Source organism: Schistocerca nitens, chromosome 5 (genome assembly GCF_023898315.1).
Source record: "Schistocerca nitens isolate TAMUIC-IGC-003100 chromosome 5, iqSchNite1.1, whole genome shotgun sequence".
Lineage (NCBI taxonomy): Eukaryota > Metazoa > Arthropoda > Insecta > Orthoptera > Acrididae > Schistocerca > Schistocerca nitens.
Genome location: NC_064618.1, coordinates 457,711,854 through 457,726,197, shown reverse-complemented (window position 1 = coordinate 457,726,197; position 14,344 = coordinate 457,711,854). Strand labels below are relative to the sequence as shown.

At 36.5% G+C, this 14,344-nt stretch overlaps 1 protein-coding gene across 1 annotated transcript in view; it reads right to left on the bottom strand.

The window, feature by feature from the left end:
• The window catches only part of LOC126260103 (U2 small nuclear ribonucleoprotein auxiliary factor 35 kDa subunit-related protein 2), a 47,405-nt gene extending 39,573 nt beyond the window's left edge, over positions 1 to 7,832 (bottom strand). The window contains exons 1-2 of the mRNA XM_049957335.1: positions 7,697 to 7,832; positions 7,194 to 7,285 (exon numbers count right to left, since the gene is read on the bottom strand). Of these exons, the coding sequence (XP_049813292.1) occupies positions 7,194 to 7,285; positions 7,697 to 7,704 (100 nt within the window). The 5' untranslated portion in view covers positions 7,705 to 7,832. The remainder of the gene's footprint in view (positions 1 to 7,193; positions 7,286 to 7,696) is intronic.
• Positions 7,833 to 14,344: the final 6,512 nt, after the last annotated feature.

Genomic DNA, 14,344 nt, shown 5'->3' with positions numbered 1-14,344 from the left:
CTAATAGAATGGTGAACTATTATTTTGCACATGTAAGTCTCACCCAACATATAAGCCTTGATTTGTTGCTGTTGTCTTTTCCTCAGTTACTTTATTTTCTTATGTTCTGCTTTTCCATCTTCATTTTGTTCTAATTTCATTCCACATATGTGGCAAAGTTCTATGTAATGGTTTGTCCCTTTGTGAATCACAAAACAGCTAATTTTTTTTTCTCTCTCTCTCTCTCTCAGACCTCAGACACCCCTTCCCTCCCCACTATACCATCATAGGTCATACTAGGGCTATTCAGAAAGTAAGTTCCGATTGATCGCAACATGGAAACCACATCAAAAATCAGAAATATTTTATCTGCTACAGTTAGCTACAGCTTCCAGCCATAGCTCTACATAGTCACCATTCCAACACAGACATCTGTCGTAGCATTGTACCAACTTTGTAATACCCTTGTCATAGAAGGCAGTCACCTGTGCTTCCCACCAATTCTCTACACTCATCTGTAGCTCATTGTCTGTGCGAAAATGTTGTCTTCACAGCCAGTAGTTAATGTGAGCAGAGATGAAACACAGAGCGAGCCAATTACGGGCTGTAGTGTGGGTGATCAAACACTTCCCATCAAAAACACTGCAGGAGCATTTTCATTGCCCCGACCGAGAACTGTCATGAAGTAGGAACCGTATGACAGTTCTGTAATGTGGGCTGCATAACATCAGGCGAAATCTCTCACAAGGACCTCATACTTGGCGGGAGACACTATTTTCTATGCATCTTTATGTGCTCACCATGAGCTCAGAACTGAAAAGAGGGAAGTGATGTAATCGACAGGCATACTAGAGACACTGTTGAACACATATGTGCAAAACTTTATTAGATTTTCACAGTGGTTTCCATTTCTTGACCAATCAGAACTTAATTTCCGAGTATCCCTCATACATACCAGGGAACTTCCAAAGGAGACAACCTTACGACATGACCTCCTCTAAAGGTCATAAAGGAGCTGAAAAAGATATGTGCATAACATTGCAATCCAGTATGAGAATGTGTAGCCAAGCAATAACCTGAAATAAGTAAAAGTAGTGTTTGATCTGGCTTAAAAAGTTCTCGGTTTACTTGCTGTGTCAAATTTGGATAAAATCCCAAGCTTTCGATGACTATCTTCGTCAGGGGTAAAACTGGTGAAGATGACAGAGGTAGTCGTCGAAAGCTTGGGATTTGATCCAAATTTGACACGGCAAGTAAACAGAGAACTTTTTATGCAAGGACTCAGTCGCGAAAGACTTCGTAGTCATAGTGTTTGATCTGTCTGCCCATTTAAAAAGTGTGAATACAGCATTTATGCTGTTAAAGAAAAATATTCATCACCGTCTCTCAAAATCTGCAGTTCTGATTTTTTTCTGTCAGTGGTGTGTACTCTCACAAATCTGAGTATTCACTAGAAATTAAAATTTGGTACAAAAATGATGTTCAATCTCTTGTCTACTAGGTAAGAAATCTGGCATAGCACAACTATTTACTTAAAGCTGTGTTTGAGACTGTATGCCTGGAATTTATTTTTGACTTATAAAGCTTCTTTATATACAATATTTGAAGTAGTATGATTGGGGACAGAAAGGAAGGGCTCGTTTGCTTTATTAATACGGGTGAGTCATGTACAGTTTGCAGTGTCTGGTCTTTAGTTTGCTTATTGTTGTGGCATAACATAAGCTCACCTGAAACTGTACATGTTAAAATGGTAAACTGTTAGGATTAATCAAGATTTAGGGTATAAAAATTTGCTCACCTCTGCCACTTCCTGTCAAAATTTTTCTCTTCTGTGGTGTTACATTGGAGAGAAGGAAATTTAAGCCTCTATGAGTGATAGGTTCTGATAAATGAGAAAAGAGATAATGCATGACACTCAATCAGAGTTTTATTGCACCTCTTTGAGAGGAGTTTTCAAAGAGCGACTTAAAGCCTGACGTTCTCGATCTGTAGCTAGTCTCCCGTCATGACATTCACTGGATTCTTAAGACCACAAAGTTTTCAGTCTTTCAGGAGTTCTGGTGTATTCAGAAAGCCTCAACTGTTTTCAAGGTATTTTTATTCGTGAACAAAATGAAATCAGAATGTAATGAGTAGGTACACAAATCACAAAGAAAACTTAGTAAATTGATTTTTCCAGCAAAGAACATAAATAAAACACAATGAAAGAAACAAAGGAATGTCTTTAAGTTTTAATACACAAAGTGAAATCAGTAAATCTGTGTATCCTACCCAAGCAATTTCGCTGTTGGTTTGTATTCGTAAAGATAAGACTGCAGGGCTTAATTCTGTCAGTGACATAAACTTGCAAAAATACATTTTACACTGAGCTGAAAAGACTAACGGCACCACCTATTGGTTCTTTGGTGTAGTACAAAACTAACAGTGCCATCTACTGGTTATATGGTTTACTTTCTGATGCTTAAACATACAAACTACTAAGCTGAACAGACAGTTTTGGATAATCAAATAAAACTATGTCGTTCCAGATACGCTTTCAAGTCTCAAACATATATAATGTATATATGCAAACTGAAGCGATAAATGAAAATTTGTACCAAGAACGGGATTCAAATCCAGGTCTCCTGCTCACAAGGCAGATGTGCTAACCACTATGCCATCCTGACACAATGGCTTTGCACAGACTACCCTAGCATTCCTCCTCCTTATCCCAAATTCCCATTTATGCCTCAGTCCATTTTCTATTCCCCCTAAACTCGATCAGCACTGCAGAAGCTCTCCAACTATATTGAAATATCATATCATCACTGACCGAAACAGGGATATTGCCTGAAACCAAGGAATATGTGCTTTAATGAAATGTAACTATATGATGTCAGAGATCTTTTCAAATCTCAAGCAACTACGTTGTATACATGTAGACTGAAGTGACAAATGAAAATTTGTACCACAACCAGGATTTGAGCCCAGGTCTTCTGCTCACTACTTGGCAGATGCTCTAGTACTATGCAATCCTAGCACAGTGGCTTTGCATAACTGCAGGGACTACCCTAGCTTGCCCCCTGTTCATTCCGAAGTCCCATAAAAATAAAACTTGAAATTACAATAACCTTTTTTCTAGTTTTGGGTAAATAAAGGCTATTTGTTGCTCCCCAAGCTACCGTCAAGTTACATGTGGAACCCCACAAAAATTCGTCTAGTAGTTATGGAGATTAGCGTGTTCAGACAGACAGACAGACACGATAGTTTGACAGTTTTGTTATTAGTGCAGATTTGATGTTTTTCATTTTTATACCAAAAGTATTATATAGTAATTAAAACAGAAAGATATTTTTATAAAAAAAATTTGATGCAATCATGACTTCAATGTGCACAGAAATCATTATAAAATTAATTTTGTGAGTTTTTTTAGAAGTTCATAACACTGCTTTAGAAGATTTTGATGTCGAGGCACTGAGCTGCAAATACTCTAAGTATGAAGAAAACTGAATAACGTCAGTCTGTATGCTCAAAAATTGAATGTGGGACATTTCCACAAACTTGCACAACAGCTGTGATCCATATGCTAGAGGCTGCAAAAAGTCTACAGTGCAGCAGATATTAATATTCAAATTTGTGAAGGTTAATGTACTGTCATGCTTCTGTCCTGGATATTTATCAGTAGAATGTAGCAGAGTAATAACTGCGCATGTTAACCAAGAAACAGACTTAGTTTTTGACATTTCCTTCTCTTACTGCACTCCGCAGCTCTTAATAACCTCCTTCGCAATAGTGTCAATAGAACACATTGAACAAACAGATCAATTCTTGTGGTGAGATTTATCAATGAAAGAGAAGCTGAAAATTATATGCACTGTTTCCATAACCTTTATGGATAAAAAAATACATGAAATACGTGAGCAAAGGAGTGTGACATAAAAAATATTTATAATATTAAATAAATAGAACAACATAAACTTCATTTCAAGTAATGTGATGGCACATCTTGAAAGATTATCAAACAACTGCAACTTTCAAATAAAAAGTCATGAGTAAAATGTAATGTTAGGAAGTACTGAAACCTCCTGAATACTACAAATAAAGCTGTCAAGATATAATTCCAACTGGTAACAGTAAAAATCACTCATTAAGCATACTTGGGGTTGCTCAGCAAGCAGTGAGAAGGATATGCTGGGAAATACAAGGAGAGACCAGAAATAAACAAATTTATCAGAATAAACTGAGATGGCAGATGTAATTACAGCTCTCATGAAAATGAAATGGAACTGGGAAGCACAGATAGACAACTGGTGGTACTTGGACGTAGGGGGTTCTTTGTTGGGTTGTAAAACATATGAACATGTCAGAAAGGGTGACCCAATTGAAGATGTATATATGAAATAAAAAACATGAAAGAGCAACAAGGATGTGAATACCTGAAGTCATAACAAAAACAAACCAATAAAAGACAAGAGGAGTGTAAACATAAACCGGAGAGTAATACAAAATACAAATCTTTGCTTCAAGAATAATTAAGACTTTATTGACAAGTAAAGGACCTATAATAAACAGTATTTTGGAAGATTAAGCTTAGTGTAATTTGCTATCCACATCAGTTCCAAAACATTAAACCAATTCTATATTGCTTCAAAACATCAAAAATTAATTAGTTTTTGTTGTGTTCTGCCCACTCATCTAATATAGGGTGCCCAAGAAAGCTGCTTCCTCGGATCACTTGATAACAATTCAAGTAAATCGTATTAATAGGAAATTATTACAACACTTAACTTTGTGAGATATAGACGTGTCGCAAGCAAGGAGTGACAGACAAACTTAAACAAGCTCTTCAGTATATCAATACAATTTCTAAGTCAATGCTCTAGCATTCATAGGTCGGCTCAACTTCAACTTGGGCCACGACCAGGCAGCACGGCGCTTATATTCTCTTCATGCAGAGGCCACTCCTGTCTCAGTGTCACCCTAAAGAGGGGCCTACCAGTGGCTGACGTCATCTCACAGCCCTCTCTGCTTGACATTACTCTGGAGCAGTTTTCATTCTACTACCCAACAGAGTTGTTTAGTGAGCAATGGGCAGTGCTCACAACATTTTGAGTAATGAACAAAATGGTTTCAGAATGGAACATCATGCTGTGTCAGTCACTTTGCCATGAAAATCTTGATGGGAAATACACAGTGCCTTTGACATAATGAACTACAACAAGTAGCTGACAATACTGATGCAAGATCACATTTGGGATGTGGTCTATTCTCCTTCTTTACAACATATATATGAATACAGCAGGAGATTTCAAGTCACAAAACAAGCCTACATTCGTATAATCTACATTTAGGAGGACTGTTTTTTTTTAAAAAAAGAGTTTTTAACGTTAGTAGCAAAAACATAAGTCCATTTATAAAGATCTAGTCATAATCTTAAAAATATTTCAGATAAATATTCCATGGGAATAATGAAAAATTTTGATATGTTGCAAAGACTCCACAAAAAGCCAAATCAGTATAAATATCATCTCAAAAAGGGTGAAAGAACTTAAATCTTGGTTTCAAATTACGATTTCTGGAAGCTGTAGATATGTCAGTAAAAATGTTTAATGTTTAAGGAGTTTAAATGAAGCTTTCCTCAACCAGAAAGTTGGTTTGAACACAGCAGTGCTTTACTAAAAGTGATGCTACTGTAGGTACAGTGTCCTTGTCTTCCTCTACATCTGAAACTGCAAGCGGAGAGTATTTCTGGTATGACTATCTTTTCTCACTTCCCCTTCCTGGTAAGGTTCTCATATAGACTAAATGATCTTGTGATTCAATATCCCACTCTTCATTGGATTTTCTCTATCTCTTTGATTAATTCAACTTAGGTTGTATTGTGAGCTATAACGAAGAATCCACAGAACAAATGATTTGTAAACCACTTCTTTTGTGGATGAATTACTTTTATTTAAGGTTATCTGAATGAATCTCGGCCTGGCATCTGCTTTTGATACTATTATTTTTATGTGGTTATTCCACTTTAGGACACTCCAGATAGTTATTCCTAGGAATTCTGCGACAGTTATCATTTCCAGTCATCACAAATAACGGTACTCGAACAGCAGTCAGTCTCTTCACCTATTTATGTACAATCTGTTACATTTTTACTTTAAGGGCCAACTGCTAGTACACGCACCACATGGTGATCATCTGCCCATCTTCCTTTACTTTGCTTCAATTTTCTGGCATTGCAGCTTCCCAAAACACATCATCATCATCTGTATGTAGCCTAATGTAAACTCCAAAGCTACCCACCTTATCATTCAAATAAAGTGTAAACAGTAACATTCCTCTAAAGCTCATTCCCTTGTGGTACTCCAGAAATCAATTTTACAGCTGATTCCTCCATTAAGAACAACATGTTGAGTTCTTTCTACAAAGAAGTCATGAATCCAATCACAAATCTGGTCCGATACTCAGTAAGCTCATATTTTATTCATTATAAGGTAGTGTGGAACTGTATCGGGACAAAGATATGATAGCAAGGAAGGAGAACAGAATGTTTATGTACTGCACTGCAACCTACACAAAACGGGACACAAAAAGAAATGAAAGCTTACAAGAACTTTAAATGCAAACAATATTGTAGTACACATACATCAGTAAAAAAAGGCTACAATATGTCAACTTGATACCTAACTGAAGAATCCCAAACACAGTTGTGAATTATAGCTAGTCCTGCAGCAGAAGCATTTTGGAACATCCCATGATGAGTTGAAACGAAAACTTCAAATTAAGATTGTAACAATATTACTAGGACCAGGGCAGGTCGAAAAGATGATGACGACAAGGATGATGAGAAGCATTCAGTGTCAATTAAAGGGAGAAAAGGTTAGACACAAGAAATTATGAAATAAATAACAGTTTTCACCAGCTGTGGCTACACACAAAAAATGTATAGGCCTATAAATAAAAAGAGCACAGAGGTAAAAATCTAACTTTTGCAAAAGTTGTAAGTGTTAATTCTGTTATACAGCAAGTGGAAAAGCAGAAATTTGAAAGCAGATTTGTTCAAGGGGTGGAAAATATTTGAAGAGAATATCTTAAATCTTGAGAACAGGAGCTCACTTTGACACTCGTGTTAAGTGACAAATACATCAGAGAAACAACATAATTGTGAACCTAAAAGTGCTTCACGTAGCCTCAGCAGTTTTAGGAACAGCAAAAATTTAAAACATCCGGTTATCAACCTTTCTGTAGCAAAGTATCCCTCTCCTGTGCAATTCTTTGCCGTATTCGTTTTCTTCTCATCTTTTTGGCTTGTGCTCTCCACAGCTTATGTCTGAAACAAAAATCAAAGTACAAATGATTGTTCTCTATTCCTGATTACTGAAAAATCATATAAATAATAATGCTAGTAAAGTTCATGTTTATATCCATTTGCACAAACATTGCATCGGTGTGGGAGTACTATATTTAACGCCATTTAACTTGACATATTTATGAAGTTATACAAAACAAGGAAGAAGGGAAAAATAAAACTCGTCGTCAGTTAAATGGTTGCTGATTTATTTTCGTATGTGAAATGAAACATGTTGTTGTTCATTCTAATCCAAATAGTACGTACACTGCTTTAAATGCAGAGAGTTTTAGCACAAAAAGAATGATAATCATTTCCCTTCATTAGATGTGGGAAAATAAATGTGAACAGATTTACGTATAGAAAAGAAGGGCAACTAAATGAGAACCTCACCTTCCCATGTTTTATTTTTCGAACACATTTATTTAGCATGGTCTAACATTTAATCCATTACATAATACCGGTTTCAGTTTGTAAACAATTCTTTCATCACAACACTGCCAAAGTTCATACACGAAACACGAAAACGTCGCCTGGCTATGATCGTTGCCGGCAAGTCACTGCCTTGTAAGCAAGTCTAGTGGGCGGCCTCCAGAGTGGTCTTGCTGCAAGTATTTCACAAAAATTATTTTTATTATAATTGTAATTGTAGGGCATAAGCTTTTGATTTACATGTGTCCTTTATCCTTGTAGAATAACAAAACAACTGCGCTTCATAAAGTTCAAAAATCGAAAAAAATGGAATATAATTCTCAGTTTCAGTTCCTCATTTGACCTTTCGCAAGAAAATTATGAAGACATCTCCCAATAAAATACAACTTTCAGATCGTTGTTTTACCAGTAGATTTTTCGAACGACAAGTACCAATATGTGCAATTGGATGAGCTGACAATAGGAAAAACGCTGAAAAACATACAACAAAAACATGCTTGAAGATTCGCTAAGGGATATTACTCAAACTCCTGTGAAGTCAACAAATGATGTGTCTCAGATCAGTTAGTAAAACAAAAACTTTATATCCCTTGCTAAATGGACGAACCGTCACGTGATGCCAATCAACAAATACGATAGTTTGACACCAAATATAACTAATTCAAGGTTTATTCAGAACGGAAAATTAGTATTGGAGGTAAATAATAAAAGCAAGAGCAACATAGAACAATCACACCCGTCACTAGATGCAGCGAATAAACCTTTATTCATGCCACATGCAGTAAACAAGACGAGAGCAATTAGTAGTGACAATCCAACACTATGTGATGACCTGACGAATAACTGTGAAATCTGTTTATATTCCGACAGTCATGGCAGAGGAATCGCAAACATCTTAAAATTTGATCATCAAGTAAATGCCACTAGTTACGTTAAATCAGGAGCTCCGATGTGTGAAATCGTCAAGAACTGCTCCAATAATAAACGTTGCCCAGTTCTAATAGCAGGCGCAAACGACATTTAGAAAAACTATCTTAAAGGAGCTACAAGATACCTAAAAACACTAATGTTACTTGAAAAGCAAAGAACGATACTGGTAGGTATTCTGCACAGATATGACGTTCCAAATTTCTCTTGTGTAAACAAAGAAATAGAGAAAGCCAACAGACTGTGCAATAAAATTACCAAAGCCTTTCAGAACACATTCTTTCTCCACACAGGGGATATGCACCATCATCTCTTCACCAGACATGGCCATTGGAAAAACCCATCTGTAATAAAATCGTGGCAACTATGGAGACAATTCACCACACATCTAGTTGAACTGCCATTCCTCTATCTCAGAAAATTACAACAGTTCCACAAAATGCTAAGCGGTTTCATACAAAGTGCAGTGATATATCCCAAACCTCAGAAACGGAACAAAAGAAAGACCTCTCAGAGATTGACAGTAGATATACAGTGCCAACAGCAGATACCACACAAGGAATATTTCAGAGGAAAAGTTATTCTAGCACCCTGAAAACAGCAGCAGCAGTTCCAGCCTCTCCTGTGGAAATAAGTGAGGAAGTAACAGAACCAGTTGTAGTGTCTAATGAAGTGAACCAAAGGAGAAAAGCAACACCAATAACAGAAACACATCAACAACAGCAGAAGCAACAGGAGTCACCTGTCTCCTTAACAAGAGAAGAGTCTCACCACCAGCCCATCTGAAGGATTCTTTATTAGTAAGTGATGTGAAGAAAACACTGAGATAAGAAAGCTACGAAAATCTGTACCTAGACAGATAAAGAAAAGTAATATATATATATATATATATATATATATATATATATATATATATATATATATATATATATTAATGCATTGGAATATAAATGGTCTGAAGACAGGTAGTATCAAAACTGAAGAACTGCAGATTACTCTCAATCAAAGCCAAAATATCAAAATTGCTTGTTTAAATGAGCGTTGGTTAACTAGTGTCTCCACAAAAATTCGAAATAAACTGAAACATTTCAACGTAGCAATCAGCTTTTGCAGAAAAGAAAGATCCCATGGGGGCACATGCATTCTTTTCGATACCTGCATAACATATGAAATGAAGACAGTTTTTGATTATTTAAATGAGGAGTGCTCCTTTGAAAGTAGTTGTGTTGAACTAAAAGACATGAACACAATAGCCATATCAATTTACAGAATTCTGGGAAGTGCAGTAACTAACACTGTCTCGTCCAAACTCCAGTGTGTTCTTAATAAACTTAAGAAAGAAAAGAGGAAAAATATTATCATAGCAGCTGATTTTAATGTGAAAGTCAAGACAGTGACTCAAAACAGTTTGTTGACATTAAACTAAATTTTTGTGAATTCACTAGAGAAAAATGCCAATTCATCTAATTGTATAGACAACATCTTAACAAATTATGTGAGTGACAGTGAAAACAAGTATTGTTTACACTTAGGAATTTCTGACCATTCTGCATTGTTTATTCAGCTGTCAGAAAAAAGTAAACCAAATGTTCAGAAAGGTTTTATGAAAAGAGACTTTATTAGAAGTAACTTGAACCTATTCCATGACAAGATGGATGCAGTGAAATGGCCCATGAATAATAGTGTGTAAGGCACTGAGATCTCTGATAATTTTCTAGGAAGTTTTAGAGGTATTCAATGAATAATTCCCATCTAGGATCTGGCACCAAAAGTTAAAAGTAAACTAAACTGGATTACTCCAGGCTTAAAAGTAACTAGTGTTCGAAAACAAGAGCTAGATGAAGAAATCAAGCACTATAAAATTTGTTAACTATGCAAAACATTATGAAGTTATATTTAAAAGTGCTGTTAAAGCTGCCAGATGAATATTAAATGAGAAGTCCTAAAAGGAATATAAGAATAAGTCTAAAGCAGTATGGTCTGTTATTAAATCAGAATTAGTTACAACAGATAATACCAGAAAATTTTAAAAATCAAAGAAAATAACAAAACTATTTCAACCCATGCGCAAATAGCCCAATGTTTTAATAAGTTTCTCATAAACGAAACAATATCGATGTAAATGTGAATACTTATCAAAACAGTGTGAATTTCTCTGGCCTGGACCAGAATAGTGACCCCCTTGTGACATTTAGTAAAGTTTCAGCCAAAGATACAAAAAATGTTATTTAGCCCTTACGAAACGAAAACGCTGCAGGGCAAGACCAAATACCCACCAAAGTAATTAAATTTGTATGTGATACAATAGCACACCCTCTGTCCTTAATAATCAATCAGTCAATTGAGCAAGCCATCATCCCTGGTGTGCTTAAGTATGCACTAGACAAAAAAAGGATCAAGAGAGGATATGGGAAATTATCGCCTCATCTCTATCCTCCCAGTGCTATCCAAAATATTTGAAAAAATGGCTGCAGTCCAGATAACAAATTTTATTGTGAAACATGGTGTCATTCTTAAAAACCTAAAAAGTTTTGGTCATATGTAAAATCGGTAAGCGGATCTAAATCCCCTATTCAGTCACTCGTTGACCACGATGGCACCGAAACAGAGGACGACCGAAGAAAGGCAGAAATACTGAATTCAGTGTTCCGAAACTGTTTCACTGCGGAAAATCGTAACACGGTCCCTGACTTCAGCCGTCGCACGGACGCCAAAATGGAAAATATTGAAATAAACGATATCGGAATTGAAAAACAACTGCTATCACTTAGTAGCGGAAAAGCATCCGGACCAGACGAGATACCCTTAAGATTCTACAGTGATTATGCTAAAGAACTTGCCCCCTTTCTATCAGCAATTTATCGTAGATCTCTGGAAGAACGTAAAGTACCTAGCGACTGGAAGAAAGCACAGGTCGTTCCCATTTTCAAGAAGGGTCATAAATCAGATGCGAATAATTATAGGCCTATTTCACTTACGTCAATCTGTTGTAGAATAATGGAACATGTTTTGTGTTCTCGTATTATGACGTTCTTAGATAATACAAATCTCCTTCATCATAACCAACATGGATTCCGCAAACAGAGATCATGTGAAACCCAGCTCGCCCTATTTGCCCAAGAAATTCACAGTGCCGTAGACACTGGCGAGCAGATTGATGCCGTATTCCTGGACTTCAGGAAGGCATTTGATACGGTTCCGCACTTACGTTTAGTGAAAAAAATACGTGCTTACGGAATATCGGACCAGGTTTGTGATTGGATTCAGGATTTCCTAGAAGAAAGAACACAACATGTCATTCTTAACGGTTCAAAATCTGCAGATGTAGAGGTAATTTCGGGAGTACCGCAAGGAAGCGTGATAGGACCTTTATTGTTTACAATATACATAAATGACTTAGTTGACAACATCGGTAGCTCCGTGAGGCTATTTGCAGATGACACGGTTGTCTACAAGAAAGTAGCAACATCAGAAGACTCGTACGTACTCCAGGAAGACCTGCAGAGGATTAATGAATGGTGCGACAGCTGGCAGCTTTCCTTAAACGTAGATAAATGTAATATAATGCGCATACATAGGGGCAGAAATCCATTCCAGTACGATTATGCCATAGGTGGTAAATCATTGGAAGCGGTAACGACCGTAAAATACTTAGGAGTTACTATCCGGAGCGATCTGAAGTGGAATGATCACATAAAACAAATAGTGGGAAAAGCAGGCGCCAGGTTGAGATTCATAGGAAGAATTCTAAGAAAATGTGACTCATCGACGAAAGAAGTAGCTTACAAAACGCTTGTTCGTCCGATTCTTGAGTATTGCTCATCAGTATGGGACCCTTACCAGGTTGGATTAATAGAAGAGATAGACATGATCCAGCGAAAAGCAGCGCGATTCGTCATGGGGACATTTAGTCAGCGCGAGAGCGTTACGGAGATGCTGAACAAGCTCCAGTGGCAGACACTTCAAGAAAGGCGTTACGCAATACGGAGAGGTTTATTATCGAAATTACGAGAGAGCACATTCCGGGAAGAGATGGGCAACATATTACTACCGCCCACATATATCTCGCGTAATGATCACAACGAAAAGATCCGAGAAATTAGAGCAAATACGGAGACTTACAAGCAGTCGTTCTTCCCACGCACAATTCGTGAATGGAACAGGGAAGGGGGGATCAGATAGTGGTACAATACGTACCCTCCGCCACACACCGTAAGGTGGCTCGCGGAGTATAGATGTAGATGTAGATGTAGGTTCCAGAAAGGCAAAAGCACCATGAGTGATATTAATGAATTCATTGAAAAAATCTGCTCACCATTAGACAAATGCAACAAAGTAGAAGGTATCTTCTGTGACCTTACAAAAGGATTCGATCCTGTGAATCACTTCATAAACTACACAGATATGGCAATAGACAAAATGCTCTGCAGTGGCTCAGGTCTTATCTGACAAACAGGATAATCTGACAAAGGATAATCATAACATCTAACACCATAAATTATGCATCTCAGTGGGATACAGTATCACAAGGAGTCCCTCAAGGCTCAATCTTAGGGCCAATACTGCTTCTCTTGTACATAAATGATTTACCTCTTAATATCAATGCCCAACCAGTCATATTTGTTGATGTTACTCCAGCACACCTTGAAAAACAAAATATGGGAGAAATTCTGGACTGTGTTATAAACACACTAAACAACCTAGATATATGGTTTCAACAAAATGTATTTAAACTTAAATTTTCAAAGACCTTGTTTACACAGTGTAGAACCAAACAATCATAAATCAGTGACACCAGTATTTTACATAAAAATCAAGTTATTCTTGGGACTAAAATTGGACAAAAATCGAAGCTAGCAAGCACATTTAGATTATTTAACTACAAAAATAAACAGCCTTGCCTTTGCAATGGATATACTATCTGGAATAACAGACATAAGCTGTAGAAAAGTGGTGTAGCACAGTTACTTTGAATCCATAATTAGATATGGTTTAATTTTTTGGGGAAATTCAAGCTACATGTCACGAATCGTGCTACTTCAAAAAAGAATTGTTAGAAAAATGTTTGCTGCCCCCCCCCCCCAAGAACACCCTGCCAGCCATTATTGAAAAACCTAAAAACATTACATATCCCTCCATTGTACATATTTGAAATTATCATCTTTTTACATAGTACCAATGCGCTTATGGAAGAAAACTATTTCAAACTTATGTACGACAGTAGACGCAAAGAAAATTTCATGCTTCCACAACATCAATTAAAACTCTACTGACAGACACCCCAGTACATGGGAATGCAAATTTAAAATTAACTCAAGGGTAGAGATGTACTGAGCAGGGAGATAGGTTCACTAAAGAGAAGTTTGCGTATGATAAACTGTTTGTGAGTGTGTCTGACATATATCAGTATTTTCAACCAAAGGTATTTGTTATTCTTTGTGTTATGTCACATGAAATTGCAGTAATTAAAAATATAAAAACTTGAAACTAATTAAAAGAGGTAATATTTAACAGGAAGCAACTATAAAGTGGAGATAAAAAAATAAAGTTAAGTAAAATTATCGTTAATATTTCAGTAATAAGTATTCCAGACGAAGGACACTATTTATGTAGTACTAGCATCTGAGTGAGGAAGTTTGACATATCTTTGAGTCAACAAAAGAAAAGATAGATTTTTACAAT